Genomic DNA, 25,901 nt, shown 5'->3' with positions numbered 1-25,901 from the left:
TACATCGACTGATTCTGCAGCTCTTATAGGGTGTACTGAATCATCAGTACTTAAACCCATAACCCTACTTTCTGGTTAAGTCGCAGTCGAGTAAAATGTTAATATTAGAGTAGATTACGTACAAATGTATAGTTAAAAGTGGAATTCATATTCCTCCGAGTTTCCTATTAAGTAAGAGAATGTCCCCTGAAAGTGTATAAGCGTTAAACTTAGATTCAGCAAGTATTTTCTATAACAAGGTGTATTTTTTCCGCAAATACATCCCGGACTTTTTTGCGTAGAATTTAATAAGCTGTAATGTTGCCTTACACTATATTTTCATAAAAAATGTAGATTTAGAGTAAAACGCGAATTTCTCCTGGATGGTACACATTTTCCAAGATGGCTGCGATTCATGGAGGTCCCCAAATGTGAAATAGTGTGGGCATTTAATTTATATACATACCAAATTTCATGACTGTTCTAGAAATTTCGAGGTTGGTCTTAATCCGTTTGTGCTACAGCTGAAGGGAGCAAAATCGATAAATCCAGCAATTACGTGAGACTAAAATATAATAATTTGGTGTTTCGATGTAATGAAACGTAATAACATGTGTGTAGTGTTGCTCGAAGCATAATACGGATGACCCTTATGTCGAATGAACGCCGCCCGCCGTACCCAGTTGCCTTGTCGTTCGTCGTCTGGAGCTCGTTCACGAAAATCATACCCCTAAGTACATGAGATATCGAAGTTTAGTAGGTACTATTTTTATTTTGAACTAGATTATCTGCGATACTGCGCCATCTGCATCAGCTGTCTAACTGGAGAGGCAAGATTATTTGTTTACGTATTTTGACAAAGTAGTTATTTGATCGAACATAACATAACATTCCTACTTACGAGTATTCCTAAATTATATTTTATTGAAATCGTTTACAAATTAAAACACTTATGAATTGTAATTTTGTCAAATGTATATTTATGGAGTGATATATCGGCGGAATATTTGTCTTATTCATTACTTTATTAAATGTAGAATGAGCTTTGTACTTATTTAGTACGAATACTAACGCCTGCTTAAATCGAATAGCAACGTGGAATATGCTTTATTTAAGCATGCAAAGCCTTGCAGGCGCTCATTGCTAAACGAGGCGACCTGCGTTCAATCAATCCCCTGGCTTTTTCCCTATTCGGGGCCAGCCCTCCTAATACATTTGCACCAGTCATGGCGATCCTGAGTCATTTCTGGCGTTAAGCCCATCGTCAGCATATCATTGTTAATAGTCCTTGTCCAGGTTGTCGGTGGGCGGCCTCTTCCCCTCTTTACTGCATCTATGGCCAGGACCTTTCTGACCAACTGACTGGTATCTACCTAAAAATACATATTTATGAAACTTGGACCAACTGATATTTTAAATGAATAACTAACACGACACTGCACAGAGACATCAGCTATTTTTACCCCGAGCCGATTCCACTAACCTACGGCTTTATTCTTTGAAGACCCTTTTTCTTCCTCCTGCCCTTATCCCACGTTATGTGGGGTCGGCACAACATGTTATTCTCTTCCATTCTCCTCTATCTTTCGTCACCTCAGCACTCACTCCTTTCTTTCTCATATCCTCTTTCACACAATCCATCCTTTGAAGAACCTGTGGGTGCTTTTCTTACAGGGCCCCAGTGCTATATAGTTGCGAAAATCGAAGTTCGCATATTGCGGGCATTTTTCTCTGTCACTCTAATTACGTCTTCATTAGAGTAAAAGACCCCCAAACGGCTCAAATATGCTCCACAATATTTATGGTTGCATAACTTGCGCCGCTTGCGGAGCTCGGCCGAATTGGGAGCCGAAATTTAATCTATATTTTTTTAACATATGTATATTCAAGTATCATTTCTAATAGTACAGTTTTGTCAAGGAGAGTGATGTAGTATATGTTGAAAATTAATAATAATAATATTTATTGTGCACCAAGTTTAAAGTTAAAAATTACACAGAAAGCGAATAAATACAAGTTTAAGACTAGGTAACAACAGGCGGTTTTATCGCTAAAAAGCGATTTCTTCCAGACAACCTTGGGTAGCAGGAAAGTTATGTAATTACAATTTTGAACAAATATTATTGATCATTATATTTGAAAATTATAGAATACAAAATGAAAACCACATCTTTTTTAACGACCGACGCAAAAAGAGAGCGGTGTTATAAGTTTAACCTGATAAACCGATTACCTTTTAGTTTTTTTTTGTGTCACATGAAAATCTGTTCAGCCGTTTGAAGATCACCAGCTCTTTTCTAGTTGACGAGGGGATCTGACTAACTTCTTTATGTCCGATCGATTCGAAATTTGGTACCGTGATACTTCAATAATATTCAAATTATATGGTAAGGTAACCATGACCTGATCAGCCGTTTGAAGATCATCAGCTCTTTAATAGTTGATGAGGGGATCTGACTACCTTCCATATGTTCTATCGATTCGAAATTTGGTATCGTGTTACTTCAATAATATTAAATAATCTATTAACTGAATTATATTAGCAAATAAAATAAGAAGAAGCGAGTTTTATTTGGTCGCCAAAGCGAGACTCTGCCGTCCTGACTCGTGACAAACGTTTTTAATCAAAAAATAATAATACATTGGAAAAAGTCATAATTTTCGTATTTTTGCCCAATTAAATCTTTGAGCCTTTTGCCGTACGGTTAGAAAAGGTTTTCTGGCGGGTACTCTGTGTTCCAACCCTGCATCGTGCAGCGAAACTCCGTACTCTTAGGCTAAATCTGGTACCCGAATAAATCCTCCATTCCTAAACTTTATAAACGGTATGCCTCTGAAAGAATTGTTAATAATTAAAACAAGCTATCGTAAAATATGACAAAATAAAATTACAAAGTGATAAGAAGTTTGCAATAAAAATATAGGTATTTCTTACTGAAATTCCCAGTGATTCGGCTATTTCAGAAACCGTACATCCATCTTGCTTTAAAAAGATTATTCTATGTTCAGTGTAATCGTCTAAACGATATATCGATTCGCTATATTTTAATCAAAATGCGAGAAATAGACGCAATCATCGACTTCAAATCACTGACATAGATGTACTAGACAGGCTACCGAGAACAAATTGTATCCGCCATTTTCGGCGTTTGACGTCTGTCACTAAGCTAAAGAATAAGCGTCACTGTGTTGCTGGCCATAAGCGAAACTGTTATGTATGACAACTGTTCATTTTATGCCTACATACACACTGTAAAGAATCTAGGTAAAATGTATTTATTTCCTTACAAGTAAGTGTATTTAATTTTTATAAATATGTGATTCAGTGTCACATATTTATAAAAATTCAATACACTTGTAAGGAAATAAATACTTTTTACCTAGATTCTTTACATTAAAATTACATTTGGCTTACATTATAATTTATAAAAAAAGGCATAAAATTATTTCTCTCGACTCTCGTACTCGTAGCTATTTTGATCAAATCGCGCTTATAACATTTTTATTTTTATTTAATTTAAATATGAAACAAACGGTCATACAAAATAATTAAATTACAGTTTCTTATCTTAATCTAGACCTATAGTTTCCATGTTTGTTAAACATATCTTTATATAGAAGCACGATAACATAATATCTTTATATGTATAAGAAAAACATTTCAAAAAAATACGAGACAAAGAGTAATATATCATTACTGTGTATATATTCTGCAAACAATAAGGTAGGTAATCATTAGTACCTTCTTGCTACATCTGCGAAATGTAATCTATGCGCCAAAGTAAAACGGCGTACCACCGCGAGTGTTTAAAGTGACGTTTCAAAATATTCTAAATGAGCTTAAAACAAGAGCTTTTTCGCAGTGAATTGTTATTAAATTACTTTTATTATGTTTCTTGATATTATTAAAATACATTTTCATAACCCACAAAGGCATTTTGAATTTTTATGAATATTTTTAATTTTCGTTACATGCCTGGCATCTCGCCAGTAGTCGGATATGTACAAAACGCAATGAAGTGCTGGCACTTCATTGAGGTGCGGGAACATTTTTTTAGAGATGCCGACTCTAGTACTATACCTCAATGTTATTTCTGTATCGAGTGGCAATTGAAGACAGATGCTTCGATAAAATGTTCAATTAGAGAATATTTTAAAATAAGAACCAAAGTAAATGTTATTTACTATTCAGCTGCCAGTAAAATTAAATAATACGAGTATAAATAAAGCTCTTGACAGTTGTCTTATAACTGAGTTTGTGCACGATATAAAAAGGTCAAATACAGCTTTCTCTGGACCAAAAGTTCCCTTTGGCGAATTAATTTTGCTTTCTTTATATATATTTAAGAAGTGAAGCCATTCAACCCCATCGCACCCCAATACGGGATTTGTATTTCACGTCCACCTCGTTAGATTTTACAATCGTTTCCATTTCGTAAATAACGTCCCAAAAAACCATAAAAACGACACCCATATTGATATTTAGTAATTTCAACCCCATCGCACCCCAACAGGGGATTTGTATCTCACGTCCACCTCGTTAGATTTTAAAATCGTTGTTATTTTCGTAATCAGCGACCCTATAAACCATAGAAATAATACCCCTGTTGATTTTTAGAATTTGTCACCATAATTCCCCCTTTCAGGGGTTGAATTCTCAAAAAACCTGAAACACGTGTTTACTCATTTATCGTTAGAAATACTCTTGTAAAGTTTCGAATAAAATAGTCTAACTAATCTTGTTTCCCCATACACCGTTTGGACACCCCCTTTTACCCCCTTAGGGGGTGAATTTTGAAAAATCCTTTCTTGGTTCACCCCTAGACCTTCTACGAGACTACTACTCGTAAAGAACCTACGTGCCAAATTTGGAATCTCTAGGACCAGCGATTTAGGCTGTGCGTTGATATGTCAGTCAGTCAGTCAGTTTTTTTTCTATATGTATATTTAGATTGGACGTATTTTTTGAGGTTTTTTACATTCATAGGATCTTTTTTAGACGTTGATTATTGCTTATGTATTGCTATTTGATATGATTTGTTTCTGACAGTTCTATTTTGTATAATGGAAGATAAGGAAATAATGTCAGAAATAAATAATCAAACTTGAAAGATAACCACAGGTTAATATTACAAGTTCAAAAATGGAATGTTTATTCGAACACTTACATGTGCAACAGGGGCTTTAGTAAAGTTATATAACTATAGATAATTCATCTAATTTTAGGCCAACTATACCTATGCATCCTGCGCGTGTGTGACTTTTGCGGCAGAAACAACTGCAATGCTCCATATTATATTCGTCATTGCTTACTGAAATCTAATTTTTTTACATTGTATTTTTTTAATTCAATCCGTTAGTTTTGGATTTATTTTATAACTTACATAAATGCTTAACAATTAAAATAGTTCGTTATTTATCACCACCAAAGTGCACATCAAACGAAAACAAAAATTATACTCGTACGAGTACTTCCACTCGTATTTTTAATAGGACGCCAAATGACGAGTAATTGTATTACTGTTAGCTACTAGTTATTACTAACTAGTAGTACACTGGTAGCTGGTATCGAGAAATGGCCCATACATCACTCGCACAATATCTTACATTATCATTCGTCCATTAAGTTCATTTCATTCACGTTTGCGTATTCCGTGTTCTTTGGTCTTAAACAAGCGAGCTCTTTTGGTTTACACGTTAATTCACCCGGGCTGCCCTGCTCGATCCCGCTCGCGCTCTCGTCCCCTCCCTGGCGGAGGCTTACCTGCGCGTTGCGCGTGAGCCTCTCTTGAGATGCCAAGATTAAGCAGGTAACAGACACGTCAAAAGTATAATAACCTCACAAAATGTAACGTAGGTTTTGAACTTGCATAATTTAAGTGAGGTCGTAGTAGTATAGTAGTGTTATCATTAAAATAACGTCATGTATGCTATGAGGTATGTGATTCATTAATGTTTGCAATTGTCTTACAGTGTTGAGATAAGAAACTGCGCTACTGGGTGGGTATTAGTGTGGTTGATTGTCCTGAAATAATAGAACAGAAAAATGGGTAAGTATTATAAAAAAATAAAAACAATATTAAACTTACTTACATAATAAACATAGGTAGTACGAATTTTGACATGTTCATTTGTATCCACGGCCGGCAACACGTCCCACTGTGTCCCTTGCCATATGGAAACTTTGACAGGTTATTCGTATAAAGATACAAGCAAATCTCGTCCTTACGGCAAGCGACAAAGTGGGAAGTTTTACCGGCCGTAAACATTTTTCATTATAGATATTTTTGGGACTATAAGTGATTATCTAAATTATTTTATACAAATATTTAAGTCGTTAAAATCATTCCGAAGTAATCAGAAATAATATAGTAGGTACAGTACCTAGTTATATTGGTGAAAAGTTAAATTTTTAGCTAACCATTTTTTTTAACTAGACATTTGTCATTTCCCACATTTTATCTATGAAAGTAAACGGGTATATTTGTTACCTACTTACTTCAATGCCCACCAGAATATTTATTTTGTTTAACACTGTAAGTCCCTACTTTTTTTACTAGTCTACTCAGGCTACTCTAATAGAATGTTGTACTGCTGGGCAACTTCAGGACAAAAGCGTCCCCTCTTTCCTGCCATTTGGTTCTATCAAATGCACACTCCTGCCACTCCTACCAATATATATCTGGGTCGTCCAGCAGTTCTAAATATTTTGTATAGCAAGAACTTTCTTCCAAATGGTCTGTGCTAGAAGTTTTATATGTGTAGGCAGTATGTGGCAGTTGGCAGTGTCGCATCTGGCGCTACAACTCACGCGGCGCGCGCGCAGGCAGCGTCATTAAAGCTACGCCACCGTGCGGGGTGCGCGTGTACCGCGATGACTGTGCCTGTATAGCATGCCTGTGTGCCTGTGCCTGTGACTGTGACAATGACTGTGTGTGCGTTAACCGTGCTGCTGGGGACGCTGCTTCTCTCCGGCTGCACCGCTGAATTCCAGGAGAGAGGTATGGCCAAAGTTTTCATTTACTCTTAAATCTTAGTGTTAAGTTCAAGCCTGTTGCAAAGAGGCTGTTGAAAACAAAGTCACGATTAGTAAATATACCTATTAAGAGATTTGAGAAGTTTTAAATTCATTAAGATATTCAAAGACTTCATCGTTATCAGAGTTGTAAAACTTGTTTATATTGGTATAGTTGTAGTTTTTTCGTATATTAGTACCTATCAACATCATGACTTTTGTTGTAACTGTAACCCAAAATACTTCATTCACAGGTACTTTAATTCTCTCCCAATTTCAGAATTTTGAGACTTGACCCAATAAACTCATTAAGTACCTACATATGTAAACAAAGTATAGACTGTTCAGCATTTCACAGAAAACTTCATACTTCTTAGCTAACAATCTTTAAAAAGTAGATTATGCTAAGTAATCTGGTTAAAAATTGTATTTTTTATAATAATAAATAAATAATTTCTGCAACAATCGGGTGAAAAGGTTCAATATCTATGTTACATCAAATGTTCAATTGACTCAATCCTTGAACCTTTTCTGTCAAATTTTTTTTGACGAGTTACAGAACAATTGAATAAGATAATGACTTATTGCAACTCACATAATCGTTCACATACAAGAAGATAAAGCAGAATTGACAACTGCTTTCATTCTGCCTTCTAAGATGTTGAAAGAACCCACGATGGGATGACACAGACAGATGGACAGACCGACACTAAGATGATCTTATAATTTCAAAACAGGACCCTATAAACTGGGTAACAACTAACACTAGGTCTGGATGCACCCAATAATTTAGAACAATTGTTTAGCCATTTCAGGTCTGGACTAATTCGCTTGTCCAATGTAAAGAAAAAGTGGTTTAGCAATTTAAAACTAGAATTGTTTTTATTTGTTTTTCAATCTATATCAGCGAATTCTCCGCTTAAGCACTTACTATTCTCAATGTCCTAATGTCTGAGCTCAGGTCGTTCAAGCGTATCAGCCGAATAAGTGTCATTTCAGACGATGCGAGTTGTTACTAATCTCAAGATTACCGTTATACAGCGCAGACCTAACACTTAACTCACATGGTTGGTTATATGTGTATTAGAGCGGTGGTTTTCAACTAGGTTTTCTTTGTTTGGGAGTAAAGTCTTATTAGTTTTCAAAGGATGAGTTAATTAATAACATATCAGCCGCACACAACTATACTTTTAGCCACGCCGTAATCATTCAACCAATATTTAACGACCGAAAGCAAGGCAAAGGCTGCTACCCTGTCAATCCTCCATATGAATAAGCACAAACCGTGCATGGCCTCTCTTCTCTGTCTCTCGCTCGTACACTGTCCGAAAAAAAACAATAAAGCTTGGGCATTGTATCATGGTTGATTCATAAGAGCTAGTATGAGGTTTGTACCAGCCTGTCAATATTTTATTATAAGTCATCAGCCCCAGTTCATGAAAGTTCAAAGAATAAACTTTTGAAAAGAATTGATTTCTACCTTGCCCATTTTATGAATTAATATTGATATTAAAAATGCGATGCCTAATGTCTGAGGAAAATTAAATAAAACTTAATGAAGATACATTATTCATGTAAAATCCAGTTATACGAGTAAATACATCTTTAAGAGATTTATCGCATCGTTGCGTTTGAATTGAGCCGTAAAGTATGAATTAATTGTGTTAATATATAATAACGGTTACTGTCATATACTTTTTGAAGGCTGCTTGCTAGAAATTTCTTGAGGGCGCCATTAAGCTTCAAAAAGCAACACATGATGCAAAGCAAACATCTCCTTCTGTCGCATAGTTTGTTGTTTTGACAGTTGGTGTTTGCCGTTGACATATACTTACATATAACGGATATTTTCAAGTAACCTCAAAAATAGACGACTTAGACCAAAATATTACGTATTTATTTCATCAATTACTTGCTTATGCTTTGATTAATCAGATATTCGCAAACATGTTTAATTCAGAGCACAATTCGCCAACTTGAAATTATAAGCAACTGACTGTAAAACCCATATCATCCGAGTTTAACTACTTTTTTTTATTCATTTTGATACTTAGTAAATATGTTGTTTGAAAAATAAATAAAAAACATGTTTAGGTACCTTCAACCCTGTTGTTGCCGCTATATATTCCGCGTTAAGTTTTGTTTTATTTAATTTCGACAATTTAATGTACCTACCTACCCTAACAAAAAAAAAAAAACACAAATATAAAAAAATAAAACACTCACACATAAGACGTAGGAATATTGAGAGGGTAATAGTAATAGACAATAGTTCTCCATACAACCGTTGTCTCTTTTTCCCTGGATAATGCTTGCTCCATAAAGCCATTTTATGGATATACATACTAAAATATATCTAAACATAAAACTAATTAAAGAACTAAACCTAAATGTATCAGAGTTTAAATATAAATATAAACTAAATATGTATAAAATAACTACCTACCTACCGAAAAATATTATTGATAAAAAATATTTTCACCATTTTCATCACTGTCAGAATTTAAAAGCGCTTTATGCTAACCCAATCAAAACACTGGTTTAAGCTTTCTAAAATAAGTTTACTAAATATAAGTACTATTAAATAAGCTCACTGCAAAATTCTATTAGAATTTAATTCGTGAAAGAAGTATTTCTATTGGTCTAGTTCTGAAATGGAAACTGAATTAAATTCGCGATGTTATACCTACTACTACTGGTAGGCCAAGTGAAATTACGTTCCAAACAGTTACTGCGATCGTATTGCTTTTTACGATTTTTATTAGAAAATTAGGTATCTAATCTTAATATTGGAACGAATGTTTTTTTTATAAAATGTCGAAGTTATTATATCTATTCATACATATGTGGACATAAATATATTTAATAGAAGCACTTGGCACAACCGTGGTAGTGATGGAAACGGAATTTTAACAATATTCCTAAAAAAGGTGGATTATAGGGAATGCATAAGAAAACTTACCAACAGAAGGCACAACGCAAATAATACTTAGGGCTCCTTATTTTTTGCGTGAGTATCAATCAGCTATAAATATAAACTTATTTAATATACGGCTTATATAAAAATATTCATAGTTAGAAATATCATGCCTACCTTCTGTTGTCACGATTTTACCTGACAAACCTTGTCGCCTCGTATAAATATCTTCTCACATTATTTGTGCAGTGTGAATTACTGTTCAAGGATTATTATTACAAAATTGCACCAAAAAGTACTGTATAATGGCGGTCTCACGAGTATTTTTCACGCTAACCTAACCTTACTCCGTTGTGATAAGGTGGGACATTTGTATATCTTTGTACCTATCGTGTTGATTACTTGACTCAATTAACGTGCCGTGCTATGTAGGTACCTTGCGTTTGCATCGGTCCGATGCAAAACAGCGTATGTCAAACCATTTTATGCCTTTAGGTCGTATAGTACGTCATTGTCCCTCAGGACAGATCTCACTAGAATTAAGAAAGATAATGTCAAAGATAAAAAGTGGACATTATATCAGAACACGACCTTATTTCTATGGTGACAAATGTGTTACAATATATTTGGCCTTTTTATCCGTTACTATTTTGTTGATGATGGCTGTACTAATCCTTAATCTAAAATATCTAACTATTTAAGGAATGTTGATTTAACACAGACATCGTCATTTCAAGATCGTTTATCAAAGTGAATCTGAGCAAATGTTATTGGATTTAGTTAAGTAGGTAATGTGAATGTGGGAAAGACGGGGGTTAACTCTTATTTACTCGTAAATGTGATTCTTGGTTCACAGTCACACCAAGTATAAATACCTCTCCAAGTTACAAGTTAACTTAGTATTCAAAAGTTTTACTTTGACTAAGTATATACACATTTCATGTAGGTACCTACATAAATAACTTCATAAAGGCAATGTTATTACAATTAATTGGTATTCTTTTAATAATGAATCTATTTTTAAGATTTGGTGACCGCAAAATATTTTATGTAAAAAGCATTCCATGGACCAAACCGCTCAGAACGATTAACAAAGTGACACACTCCGGTTACTCCTAGAAATACCAAACAATGACGTCATGTAAAAATATAAACATGGGCTTGTAAAGTTCAGTAGGTCGAGTATTGTTATCATTTGTAACCGTCTTTGTAACGAATGTTTTTCCTTATTTTACCGTAAAAATTGACCAACAGTTGAATACTGACTTTATGCGAAAAAGGTGTGCCATGACATGCATTTATTCGTTTTCACAATCTTGGTATAAACCAAGATAGCTTGGATCTGTCTATATTTTAAAGAAAGAAAAGTTATCACAAGCACACAAGTCAAGAAACAAGTTATTTGTGATAAGAAGATGCATTTTCAGTATAAATATAATTTGAAAAATTGAATGACTGAAGTTACCACAGATATTAAAGCGAATAATATGCTTAGAAAATACCTAAACAAGTAGATACGTCAGAGCACAATGAAGTAGGGTCTAAACATTAGTTTCGAATTGCATCCGAAGTGTTTCATACTCAGGATGTATTGCTTTTTCTCACAGCGGGTGCATCCACTTACGCTCTGGCACTCTGGGCGGGTATTATCATTGCTTGCCGATCGCATTCATCTCAACGCCAGTTGATCCAGTTAAAGTTTAGTCTCAGGATCCGTAGTAAGTAATCGTTGTCGATGGCGCTATTATTCTGGTCCTGTATGCACACTCGAACTCTACTAGCGATGCAAACAATAGTGTACGGGATGTGTGGCGTATCTGTTTTTTACCAACTATACTCAATTTCGCTTCCGTCTGATTCAGCGCAGCGTGGCGGAAGAGGCATCTCTAAGTTCCAAATGGTAAGGGGTTGATTTTGTATAGTAATTGGTGTATTTTTTTTAAGGACACCTGGATTGCTTGGGATTTACGACAAGGATGTTACCTAATCGTATATTTGGATCTCTTGTATTATTATTTAGCTATTTGCGAAATATTATTAAGTAGGTATGTATTGCTAAGTCGTGCACTTAACCTAAGTACAACATATAAATATATATTGTTCCTAAGCACATACCTATAAAAATATAATTCTAGTATAAAAACCAAAACTTCCGCCGTCAATTTATATATTTATAAAACGGTATTATTTTCTAATTTCGTCGAATTCAATTAAACTATTAGTATACAGTAATTCCAAATACCAAACTTACATTTCAAAACTACCGAATTGTCAATATTTAGCGATTCATTCCAACATTCCCAACGATTCGGCTTAAAGGGTTTTAGAATATCGAATAATTTCCGAATGTAGGTACGTTACATAAGCTAGTTAACGTAGAAAACTAGAAATACATTATAATAACGTGGAAAAAAAAACAAGACCATTAAGTCAGTATCGAAAACTGGATATTTAAATAAAAAGTAAATTGTATGGCAGCTATAAGTATAAACGCAACGTTGGACAAACGAATTGGCTTGCTATTAGGCTGATATAAATGTGACGTCACGTTTTATCGGTGTCGTGTGCCGCTAACGGACAAATTTGTATCATTTAGTGAAAACCGTTTAGTTAGTGTCAGTCTTTAACTCTCATTTCTGTCTTTTGTATTGCTTTTATTAACAAAAAAGTCATCTAACCTCAAAAGATTTCTTACGGATTTTCTAGCCGGTAGTTCGAGCTGCGTACAACTAAGTACTTTCCTGATTTCTAGCCAATTATATCTATAAACAGACATCGCGGCTCTTGCTCGCCGCCTTTGGAGGCGTTTCTACCCTAACCGGGCAAGTAGCTTGACTGGTAGACAAACTAGAAACGCTAAAATAAATTCTCCGTACAATAAATGAATAAATGAACATTTCAATAAGATAAGACAAAAGTTAATTGGGCGACCGATATTGAAATAAGCTTTGTTTGTTTACAAGGAGGCAAATTTGTTGTTTATTAGTATATTATTAAGCGAAAGATTCCAATATTGAACCAAACGTTGCAAGGGTTAAACAAACCAAGGAACGAAAATTAAATATACTTTGCTCCCGAGTGAAACACAAAACGTGAAACAATTTAAATGTAAAAGCCACTATTGGAAAAAATGCAATTTTCTCTTCAGTTTTTAAGTCTAAAAAAAGCTGATGTGGTGAAGAATTAAAAAATAAAATCCGATTTACATCGTTTAAAAGTAAAAGAACCATTTCCATTGCAATAGACATAGTTATTATACTGTAAATTATATATATCAATATAATTTACAGCAACTTAACATTAGTTCTAAATATTTTCTATGAAAGTGTCCTCATTGTCTGTTTGCTGATGATTGTTCCGTTGTTGTTTGCTGCAAAGACCCTGCTACTTACGAATTTGAAGTAAATACTGTTTTCCACGATATCAATGTTTGGCTAGATAATATTAAGTTAAGAGTTAATTTAAATAAAACAAATTATATGGAATTTCATGCTCCTCAGGGTAACCCCACAAATATTGACATTATGTATAAAAATTTAAAGATACATAGCGTAACATCTTTGCGATTTTTAGGCGTTATGATACATTGTCACAGTAATCGGGAAGTCCACGTTGAACACATAGTTAAGAAATTAACCAGATTTATCTTTGCTCTACGTAGATTGAAGAATATTGCTTCCAGGCAAGCAGCGGTATCGGCATTTTATGACCATATAATGTCCAACCTCCGCTACGGCATAATCTTATGGGGCAATTGCAAAGAAATTGACAGAATTTTCAAGCTGCGGAAAAAATGTGTACGGGCCATCTGTAGCGTCTGAAGTAGAGACTCATGCCTGCATATTAATTTGTGCTATCCCATTGATCACAAAATACTTGAACAACCTGAATTCGGACTAAAAATTTATAAATGGTGCTTAGACAAAGCTTACTATAAGCTAAGTGACCACTTAATGCCGTCGTGCAACAATTAGTATGGCATATCATTTATTAATTTACCTATTGACTTAGTACAGTCAGCATCAAAAGTAGCGGATGAAACAACGCGCCAAAAGTATCTGATATTCCAGATAACTTTTCCAAAAATAGATAAATTTCTAGAATTCGCGTTCAAAGGTATATCTCTTACAGTCTTACTTAGTTGTTCTATATTAAAGACATCACTTTTTGTTAAGTTGTTACAGGATGGTAGATACTAATGAAGCATTAATTGATCCGCTACTTTTGATGCTGACTGTACCAATAATTTTATGTTCGCATCACATGTAATGTCATGATATTTGTATAAGTATTTACATGTAAGATTAGTTTTAAAATTAACATTGTACGCCGTATCGCGGTTGATTATGATGATTCTACCCTCCACCGCTCCGGTATATCTGATGACGACTGTACACTAAAACCCGCTTATAAAACGTATTCAGAAGGGACCGCATCAAAAACGCGTCTTAAGCGAAAACGCATATTAAACGTAATAAAATGTATTAATACAAGTTGCAAGGACATAGCTTGGAGTACTCTCGTCTTCTGATGACAATGCAATTTAATATGCTAACATGGATCGGGATCGGGATGTAGTTAATAGACATGAAGTTCAGTCAGCAATAAAAGTGTGTCAAAAAATATAGTTTCTTGTTACTTTTATTTTATCAGCTCTAGTTTCAAACCTTCAGACTTTCCTCCTCAGATAAAAATCTCTAAAAACAAAACCTTATATCTACAATAAGCCCGCATGCTCTGAGTGCGGCATATTTTTTCTCGCCTCGGTGTATCAGGTTTCCCCAGTTTAGCGTGGCTTAAGTTACGAATCAGCCAAGAGACAAATTTCAACCGCGTCAGATGTAGCGTGTGTTACGCACGATAAATCTCATAGTGGGCAAAAAATTATACAGCAAAAAATCCCTACCAATATTATAAATGCGAAAGCAACTCTGTCTGTTAGGTACCTGTTACCGATTTAAATATTGGTACTCGTATGGAGATAGTTTGAGGTCCGAGGAAGGACATCAGTAGGATAGTTTTTATATTTGAAATCATCCCTATAGGCGAGGAGGGGGGGGGGGGGGGGGGTGTAATTTACTGGAATATTATATATATAATTTACATTAAATAGATATAATAGATGTAAGATGTGTAGAAATAATTTTAAAATTGTGACCTGTAATACTTTATTAACAATAAAATAGGTCTATGAAAGTACTAATTCTATGCAGACGAAGTCGCGGGCAGAAGCTAGTAATGAATAATGTCCGAAAGATTATGAATAATAAATAAATATTACGCTTTACACGCTATATGAAATAGCTTAAAATTTACAGATTATAATAATTATTATGGTAAAAATTCGTGCGTCATACATTCATGTCAAAAATATTTAAATATGACTGAGATGACATTTAAATGATTATTCATATTTAGAGATCCAATTAATTGAATGCTAATTGTTATTAAATGATCCGCGATGTAACGGAAATCCATTTAATAACAAACAATTAACTGTCAATAAGAGTGAACAATTAAATGTTAAACTTGTACAAAACGTGTAAAATAATTACATAATGTAATGGTCAAAAATCACTTTGCTGGTTTTGTACCTTTGAATAATTGCATCCCTTTCTTCAACATATCAAACAAAAGTGACACAACAAAGCAACGCAACGCAATAACAAGCTACGTGAATTCGTTAATGTTATGTTATCATAATAATATGCAATTACCACATACGTTATTTTGGGAATAATTCACATCAGAAGAAAGCACAAAGTGTAATGTAATTCCAATAAAATCAAAGATACGGCCCGATTCAAACTTTAAGATTGGCACGTCAAATATTGGTCTAGAATGTCTAGATACGATATGGATCAGCGAAATGGATCAAACAAAAACGTCAGTGTCAAAAACGACGTTTCATCAAACAAAAACGTCACTTGACACTGACATATCCGATCCATGTCGTATCTAGGCCTAATATTTGACGTATCTTAATGTTCGAATCGGTCCGTTAGGGGAGGTTTTCAATGTCTTAATACTATAAATATTGCCTACCTGGCGCTAAACCCCACAATGATAAGTTAAACATATTCGCGTACAATTTCCAAAACAGACAGGTATGTGGCAATGTTCACAATCGCTTACTGCACGTGTTGACAAAATATGAGTGCATTGTTCCACCACAATGCGCCGAACCGGCCACTAACCGCGCTTTTATTTTTAATTGCCATTTTAATCAGTAATAACCGGGCACCAATCTGTTGTCAAAGTATTTTTAATAGCTTATCATGTGATATTAAAGGGGCCCACTGATTACAGTTCGCCGGACGATATCCGCCTGTCAGCTATTGGCGATTGTCAACTTTTGCAAATAACTGACAGGCCGATATCGTTCGGTGAACTGTTAATCAGTGGGCCCCTTAAGGGCCGGTTGCATGAACCACCGTTGATGGAATGACTAACGTCACTCAACAGTGAACTATGAGATTTCCCGTTTAATACGATTTTGCGAACTCTTTAACGCTGGCAGACGGGACGTTTGGTGCAACCGACTCTAAGTAGGTTATTGGTTTCAGCGTGGAAATTAAACGGAATCTTGTGTTTTACAAGTCAATTAAACCAATCCTTAAGAGGATAGTGGACGACCGAATCTACAAACAAACGTAGTTCTCATTTTCGTGTCTGGATATTGCCGTATGGAAAATATTTTTACACTATTTATTATATAGGTACATTAACCATGGTGGAATACAAATTCCATAAAAAAAATCTCAATGATTAAAATATGGAAAAAAAGTCATACGAAACGGGCATAGCTATCTATGGTTAATATACATCAAATTCCGTAAAAATATTTACTACAAAGTTTATAATATTAGAATCGGTCACGTAACGTCGTCGCCTTTTGTCTTAAAGTTCGGAAAAAATTAAAATTTGGAACATTGGTAATATCAAAAATTTCAAATGGTCCATGTGGTCCATATCTTACGAAATCAGTTTGTATCATTTTCAGATATTCATTTATCTTTGTGATTTGTTAATTTTGTTATCGCTATGTTTGCATTGCTGTAATATTACGGAAAAAAAAACAGGAATATGTTGACAATACGTCCATGTGATGTGTGACAAAACTGACCTAAATAAAATGTATTTCGTTAAGTACATAGCTTATAGTAACTTGATATTCTTAGCTGTCCTAAGATTTTGCCAAGCATTACGCAGATAACAATAACACAAACCGACACGCCACAAGGCCGGTGTTCATAGATATGTATCTGCACAGCGGGAGCTACGCACCCAATTATACCTATATTTATTGTGTACATACGCTATTATACTCATAAGTCTTAGATAGCCGCAAAGACATCAGTCAAGACAATAAATAATATACCGTTAAAAAATGCAAAACTTAGAACTGGTATTTAAAATACAATAAGACAATAATGATACTTAGTTACTAGTTTGGCACAATGACCCAAAATGAGTCTTGGCTTCACACACAAGAGCATGCCATTTTACCCGGTCCTGTGCAGATTCACACCAGTTTTCACTGACGCCGAGCTCACGGAGACCTACCTCCAGACCTCCACTCTATCCGCCCACCGATACTTAGGATGACCTACAAGGTGGTGTCCAGTCGGTCGACCCAAATATGCCCTCTTTACAGCACGATCTTCACCCATTCTTTCAAGGTGCCCAGCCAACGGAGACGATGAGCTTTGATCTAACTTATTATATTTGGTTTGATATTTTTCCGAATCCGCCAGCTGCCATCGTCTCTTTGACGGGTCCCAGAATCTTTCTTACCACCTTACGTTCTGTAACTAGAAGGCTGTTCTCCTCTTTGAGTGTTTGAGTGTGATAATGATAATTAATACAAAATTAAAGTCCCGTTAAGTCATTTATACTTATTACACTTCTAAAATTTTACTTTTCTCTAAAGACAACGAGACTTTGGAAGTATTAAAATTAGGGACTCAAAATTAATAGTAGTTTATGTGACTGCTACATAATAAAAGGCATTAAAATACACGAGTGTGAGTTTAAGAACGGAATGAAAAAAAAGTGAGTTTCGTAATAGGATCACACGAGTGTTTTAATGCCTAATTATGTACAATTAGATACACTATTTTATCTACACACATATTGTAAACTTTCTATGATATATTCACTAACCCAAATTACAGCCAACGTCGGAGCATCGTTGCTCGCGAATATGTGATGGCGTCACCGAAATACTTTTATCGCTCATTTTACATGAAACTTTTGCTATAGTTACTTTAAAAACCACAAAACATATTCATTTTTATACTTAAAACTAATTAAAAGATAAACTGTACGTCAAATGACGGTAAATTAAAACTTTTTTCACGCATGTCACGCATTCGTAGTTTTTTTTTTAATTCAGAGACAAACTAGAGTCGGGGGCCTATTTTTGTATCATTCGACACAAACTAACATGCGAGATATGTCAAAATTGTATGAATTTTTCATTACATTTCGAACAAAAAGGCATCTTGATTGATATTAGAATAGAGGCCAAATCGAATTGTTTTTTTTCATTCAGAGATGTTCCAAATTTGAATGTATAACCAAATCAATTTTGATATAAGTTATGAAGCAATTACAACATCACAGATAAGAAATGTGTTGTAACAAAACAGTTTATCGTAATGTTAGCCATTATTTACGGATTTTGAAGGCATCATAGAGGGTTTATGATATGTGTGTAGTGTGTAGATAAACTAACTTAATCGCCTCAGAAACACCTCATCATAGGTCTTCCACTTATCTCACTTGCTTGGTAAATAAGTTGAACAGTGTTATTTTTATCAGAAGATAGCAGAGTTTCGGATTTAAAGGTTTATAATTACATGTTTACTTAACAAGTTACCATGAGGCAAATCAGTGTATGCAGCCAAGCTTTCAACCAGTCCGTACTCATAACTAACTTCTTACCAACCGACCAGCTGTTAAACGGTAGATCCATAGTTGAAACTCGATGGCGCATTTATAAAACACATGTTCTCTTATCGCCATCCCGCCCACATGCGAGTTCTATGTATTTCGTAATCCGTTTATCGTTATCGATAGGGTCCCGCTATCGGCGATGAGTGTATCTAGTATTATTGTACGGAATTTGCCAGGATACTTATTTAGGTATCGCATGGAAAAACAAGCAAATACTTTTTACTAATACATTTAGTGTTAGTAAAAACTTAATAAACTCAAAATCATTACTTAAATTTTATGAATATAAAAAAAATACCAGCTGCCTCTGAATAGTTGATCTTTCAGAGCTACCTATCGTTGAACACCCTTACACGAAATCGCTATGTAATTGGCTAAATCGCTTTGACCATAAATGGAAGCATTACAATAGATTATGTTTGGTACGAGTTCCCGTGTGATATGCCATTTGTCCGCGACCCCCGTAACTTTAATTCATACATAATATTATTCTCGCCTAAGATGCGTTTTTGACGTGGTACCTTCAGGATCTTCTGTTTGGTTTTTCTATTTTTTGTAAAAACACATACCAACCGTAACTTAACATTATTTATAAATGTTTAAATAATATTTTTCTGCAATGCAAGACTAGAAGCCCGCGCATATTTTCCCGCGCGGTTTCCCATGAGATAACATCTGTATATAGCTACAGTGAACGATAAACGATAACATTTGAAATAGTCACACCAGGGCTCAAGGGCGCTCAAGTTACAAAACAATCAATGCAAATAAGGCAAACAATATTAATTATAATTATACTTAATTAAAATAATCACCTGTTCATACTGCTGTAAAACATTTAACAAACCAAAGGCATTTATGTAAATTTGATACACAGCGTGATGTGCTGCAAGTAGTAACAGTTTTTTATTCGAATGTCGCCCTAGACTTCATAGAGCTATGCGAGGTTTGCTGAGTATGGAAGTTAAGGAAGCTTTACTAAAAGAAAGCTTCTTATTCATATAGATGTTTCTATAAACGAAATATTTCATGTTATATCTGAAGCACAAGTGCCAGTAAAACGTAACATAACTAAACTTACAACTAGGGAAGAAATTAATGATTTGTGTTTTTTAAGTAGTCGTACTATTGTGTATAAATTATAAACTGAATACCTATAACAAAACTCATATGATTAAAAGTAAGTACCTATATTTTGTGTACCATAAATACATGGGAATTAAATCAGTACATAATAAAATCAAGGTGACACAAGATTGTATGGACTGTATATTAATGATAAAATGTGTTGGTTCATTTATAGTCTTTATTCGTTGGAAACAAAAAGAAGAAGAATGCACTATAACAGAATGTAGGAAAGAACATAAATCAACAATAAAACAATAGAATTCAATAATATACAAAATATTAATACTAAACATTTTCTAAAAAGGTGCGTCGCCCACGCTGTACCTATGATGGGTACTTAAACAATTTTTTTTTTAGGGAAGTTAGTGAGCTGATACAAAAATAATATTAAATAAACGTCTTTTAGTAACTGATGAGAAAACACTACTTTAGCTTCATTTTAATCTTACCAATTTAAAAAAGCGGCCAAGTGCGAGTCGGACTCGCGCATGAAGGGTTCCGTACAATTTAAGACGTATTAAAAAAAAATCTTCTTACTAGATGTTGTTCAACATTTTACCACTTTGGACACACATTTTACCACTTTGGAAGTGTCTCTCGCGCAAACTATTCAGTTTAGAAAAAAATGATATTAGAAACCTAAATATCATTTTTGAAGACCTATCCATAGATACCCCACACGCATATGTTTGATGAAAAAAAAATTTTTTAAATTTTATGACGTATTAAAAAAAAACTACTCACTAGATGTCGTTCAAACCAATTTTCGGTGGAAGTTTGCATGGTAATGTATATCATATATTTTTTTTAGATTTTTCATTCTGTTATTTTAGAAGTTACAGGGGGGGGGGACACACTTTTTTTCACTTTGGAAGGTTCTCTCGCGCAAACTATTCAGTTTAGAAAAAAATGATATTAGAAACCTTAATATCATTTTTGAAGACCTATCCATAGATACCCCACACGTATGGGTTTGATGAAAAAAGATTTTTTGAGTTTCAGTTCTAAGTATGGGGAACCCCCAAAATTTATTGTTTTTTTTCTATTTTTGTGTGAAAATCTTAATGCGGTTCATAGAATACATCCACTTACTAAGTTTGAACAGTACAGCTCTTATAGTTTCGGAAAAAAGTGGCTGTGACAGAATCGGACAGACAGACGGACATGACGAATCTATAAGGGTTCCGTTTTTTGCCATTTGGCTACGGAACCCTAAAAAGCTAACAGAGGAACTTAAAATACAAAGGAAATCCTTATACATAGAGCCTAGGCGCGATACAAGACAGACAGGCGCGATACAAATAATCTTTATTGCAAACCTAAAAAAACTGCCAAGTGCGAGTTTGTTTACCTCGCGCACCGAGGGTTCCGTACAAACTTAATCACTAAATACTTTTGACTACAAGTATACTATTAGCATAATTGTGCACAGTGCCATCAATGGGCAAATTGGCTATTTAATTTGTGCAATTTGTATGTATGTTGGTTTTTCAGGGATAATTCTTTATCATGTAAACCGATTTCAATAATTTTTGTTTTATTAAAGAAGGTGTCTTTAGTGTAGTCTCATAGGAATTTCAAGTATAATAAACACCCGCAAATGGAATTAAATTATAAAATGTTTTTTGTTAATTAAACAAAAAAGTTATCAAGATAATGGTCTGATTTTATTTTTCCTGTAATTTTTAAGATAATGTTATTATTATGTAAAAAAATCATAATTTTTTATTCGTAAACTTCGTAGATAAGGGGGGGAATGGTATTTTTTTTACATTTTCCTTCCTTCATAAGTTCACTATGAAAAAAAAAATTGATTTGTAATGTTCCATTTAAGCTCTTTCAAATGATAGGTACCCCACTTGACCTAGTAACTAGACTATAAATTTTGTATATTGGCCATTTTCCATAATTAATATATATAAAAAAAAATTACACTTCCAATATTGGGTTAGCGTTGTTCATTACTATTCCAAATTTCAAATCGATGGCTTAAGTACTTCTCGAGATAATATATAGCAATGTGACAGACGGACGGACGGACTGACAGAGTTGCACCATAAGGGTACCTTTTTGGTATGGAACCCTAAAAACGATGTTGGTATTTCTCCCATAAAAATGAATTATGTACAAAAAAAAAGCACAAAAAAATATATTCAAAAAACGTTAATTGTGCCTCATTAGAAACTGTCTCGCGAAAAATAATTAAAGAAGACGTTAATTTACGCTGTGTTCATCTGTAGTAAAATGTGGCTGGCTCTCGACCAAGGTCCCTAATAACCCAGTCGTGAAAAAGTAATAAACGACAAGGTCACTTTTGCATATATTATTTGAATTTACTCTGCAGTTTCTTAGTAGCTGCAAAAAAAATGTGCTGCTAACTTACTTGATAATATAACAATATTATCTACATATATGTAGATAGAATGTCGTTACAGTAATATTTATTTCACTTGGATGACTATTATTAACATTTTGGGAAGTTTCGACGGTTTAAAGTAATTAATAAAGTTTCTTAAAAGTATGGGCCCGCTGTACACCTTTGTAAAGTAGTCCCAATTTACATACCTCTAAAGCCTAATTCAAGTAGAAACACTAAAAAATGACTCTTGAAAATATTTGCGCCTAGTTATATATTAGTAATAAAAGTATTGCTGTAATCAATGAGACCGCGGTTGGCAAAACGTCGCACTTTGTCGCTTGCCATAAGGACGCGTTGTCAGGTTATTCGTATAAAGATACAAGCAAATCTCGTCCTTATGGCACGACAAATGGGACGTTTTGCCATTCGCGGTCACGTTTATTACAGCAATAACATTGAAATGAATCTTATACCTTTAAACGAGCAATTCTTGTATATATATATATATATATTTCCGGGATCTCGGAAACGGCTCTAACGATTTTGCTGAAATTTGGGGTTTTTGGGGGTAAACAATCGATCTAGATTAGTCTTATGTTTGGAAAAACGCGTGTTTTCGAGTTTTCATGCGTTTTTCTTTCGACGCAGAATATGGTCGCTAATTTCATGTTACCGGCCACTGTCCGTCTGGTCCAGCGGGTTAAGACGCGGACGGCTAGAAACGAGTGTTACGGGTTCGAATCTCGCACGGTCATTAACTTTTTTTTTTATATGTTCAAGTTTATATATAATTTTTTAATTTGTATTGTTTTAGACAAGTTTAATTTAGTAAAAAAAATTATTTAAGATTATCACCTATACACCACCATATTACAATAAATAGTTATAACCGAGCAAAGCTCGGTCGCCCAGGTACTTGTTTTAATATGCCTGCAATACAGTACCATTTATTTCCTCATGGATTGGAGCACCGATACTTTTGGAGCTGGCTATAAATGTTTAATACCGTATTAATCATTCAAATTCTCAATTATGTAATTACATGCGACAAACGTTAACGAGATGAATCGTCCTATAAACAAATTACAATCGCATTAATAGACTTAAAACCTTTTGCATTTGCAACATACCAAGCCTTATGCTTTGTCAGTATGATAAGGTTCTGTGCGGTATCCAGTTACTGCCTAACATAGAACCCCGTAGCACCAATGTACCGTAGTTAAGTGAGCAGACACGATTCAATTGAATATTGAGTCAGCTGTAGCTCCTAATGTAGATAGACACGAAAGGCGCAAGCCTAATTGAACATAGGATTTATAAATCCATAAAATAGAATAATATCCTGTAATTATTGTATGATTGTGGGTAGTTGAGAACTTAAGATTTGAGGATACTAAAACACAAATTTTAAGGTAACGATGTAAGGAAAAGTTACGTAACACCATATTTCGAAGACAAAATCAATACCTCAATCAATACTACGGATAGCAACATACCATTCAACACAATATTAACATGCTACGGCGCCTAGTGGTCCCGCTACCGGTACCGTGTCGCCCAGAAGTCAACAGACAACCACGACTCATCGCGGTCGGGATGGCGATATGTTGCAATCACTAAGAAGTAGTATGGCACATTATCTATTGCGATAGGGTCGATCGAATAACTACGCGTATCATTTAACCGTTCCCATGGTCAGAACAATTAAACAATTACGTGTAGTTGGTGCGGCTGCAGTACGCCACGATTTACACATACCGTCACATAGCGTACTACTCTTCAGGTCCTTTTGCGACACTTGGGTGCAATGAAAAGAAAACGGGGATAGTCAGTGTTAATACAATTTACAAGACGTGCCCGCGTTGTCACTGTTGTCAGTACTCGTACAATTTGTCCATACTCATGTGGACAGTTTGGGTATACAATCAGAGGTCTCAATTAGCAGCCTCTCGTTGGTCAATGTAGTTGTAATGTTGTTGTAGTTGGTCGAAAAAAAGTAAAGGAAAATTGAATCCGTGCAGTTGACCTAAACTGATTACACCTATTGAAGACTCTCAGTATCACTTAGATATCATCAGAAAGTAATTATTCATTTATTCATTCTCTTTCAAATAACGTTTAGTATCATTTTCCTGAGTAGGTATAATTAAAAGGAATTCATAAATCATCCACGCAAGTACAACGCTATAGGAAAGCTTTCTTTCGTCCGAGTTCCGTGCAATGTGTAGAAGTCGCATTCTAGGAAGGGCATGCAAGTTACACTATTTAATGTAATTCAGATGTAAGTGGCGAGAGGCTATTATAATGGTGTGTACCTAAGTATTAATAAATATAAAATTAGCAATTCATTGTCAACGCCATACCTATTTTTAACTATTCTATCCCTAACATTAAATAACATGTTATTTACGTCACCATACAGGAATTCTTGGATATTTCCTCGACGCATGATAAATAAATATAGCTATGACTATGGTAATTGTCTTTGAATACAGAAGTAATATAATGGGTAATGTAATAATACGTACCTAATTCTATTATTATGATTTCATTTAAAGTCACTATGTAATATTAGGAGCCTACAATATAAGTAATGTGCTATACAATACTACTTCTTAAAATTCTTAAATACAAGTATCTTTAAGTGATGTAATGACTCAAAAGAATAGCAAAGCCTGAAGTCCTAAGCCTTACTACAAAACCCCTGTTAATTTTAAACTAATATAGTTAGTACACAAGTTCTCCGGTGGGCCATCGATGTTCTCGATGTATCACATCGCATACCAACCAATTACTCCGAATGACAACTCTGATATCATTGCAGTCAAAGATCCTAGTAATTAGTTGAGTCATTGCGCACACACCTAGGAATTAGGGACCTAGGCGCCGAAACGGGCCCGAAGATCGGCGATCACTCCCGAAGGCGACACGAAGTGGGGAGCTCGCCAGCCCGTAACGCTACCCAGCGAACCATGGCGTCTCCTACCCACTGCATGAATGTATGGCCATCCATGATATAAATCCTATAATCTCCTATGTCAATCATTATTTTACGGCGAAAAGATACGCTCAGTTAAGAATTGAGAAATATTATAGCTACTTCCGCGTGAAATGTTGAAACATTCGCGGTCAGTTGCGGCTGAGAGGCCATTTTGGAAACTTACATACGTATTTAAGTAAGCTCAAACGCCAATAGCTGTTGTGGCCCGGTCGCTACTAAGTAGTAGTATAATTGAGATTCGTGACTCCGTAATGGCCAACGCTGATGTTGACTGACTTCTATATGTACGATTATTTTAAACAGACATCTATCGTAAAATATGTACAGCAAGCTGCAAAAGTGCATGACTACTATATGAATGAATTCCATTAATACCTAATGTGTCCATGCATATTTGGGGCTCGCTGTAGGTCCTGAGTACATACCTGTATAAGAAATATTCGCTCGATACAACTTTCGTTCTTGTTAAAAGAAACGGTACAATAATCTGACATTAAGATTCCATTATCCAAAATACGTTATGTTCATATCATATAATTGT

At 34.7% G+C, this 25,901-nt stretch overlaps 1 protein-coding gene across 1 annotated transcript in view; it reads left to right on the top strand.

The window, feature by feature from the left end:
- The first annotated feature begins 6,236 nt into the window (after positions 1-6,236).
- The window catches only part of LOC133523748 (epidermal growth factor receptor), a 149,558-nt gene continuing 129,893 nt past the window's right edge, over positions 6,237-25,901 (top strand). The window contains exon 1 of the mRNA XM_061859568.1: positions 6,237-6,980. Coding sequence (XP_061715552.1) covers positions 6,905-6,980 — 76 coding nt within the window. The 5' untranslated portion in view covers positions 6,237-6,904. The remainder of the gene's footprint in view (positions 6,981-25,901) is intronic.

Source organism: Cydia pomonella, chromosome 1, assembly GCF_033807575.1.
Source record: "Cydia pomonella isolate Wapato2018A chromosome 1, ilCydPomo1, whole genome shotgun sequence".
NCBI classification, from domain to species: domain Eukaryota; kingdom Metazoa; phylum Arthropoda; class Insecta; order Lepidoptera; family Tortricidae; genus Cydia; species Cydia pomonella.
Note: the sequence above shows the minus strand (reverse complement) of the source record. Positions and strands in the feature narration are given on the sequence as shown.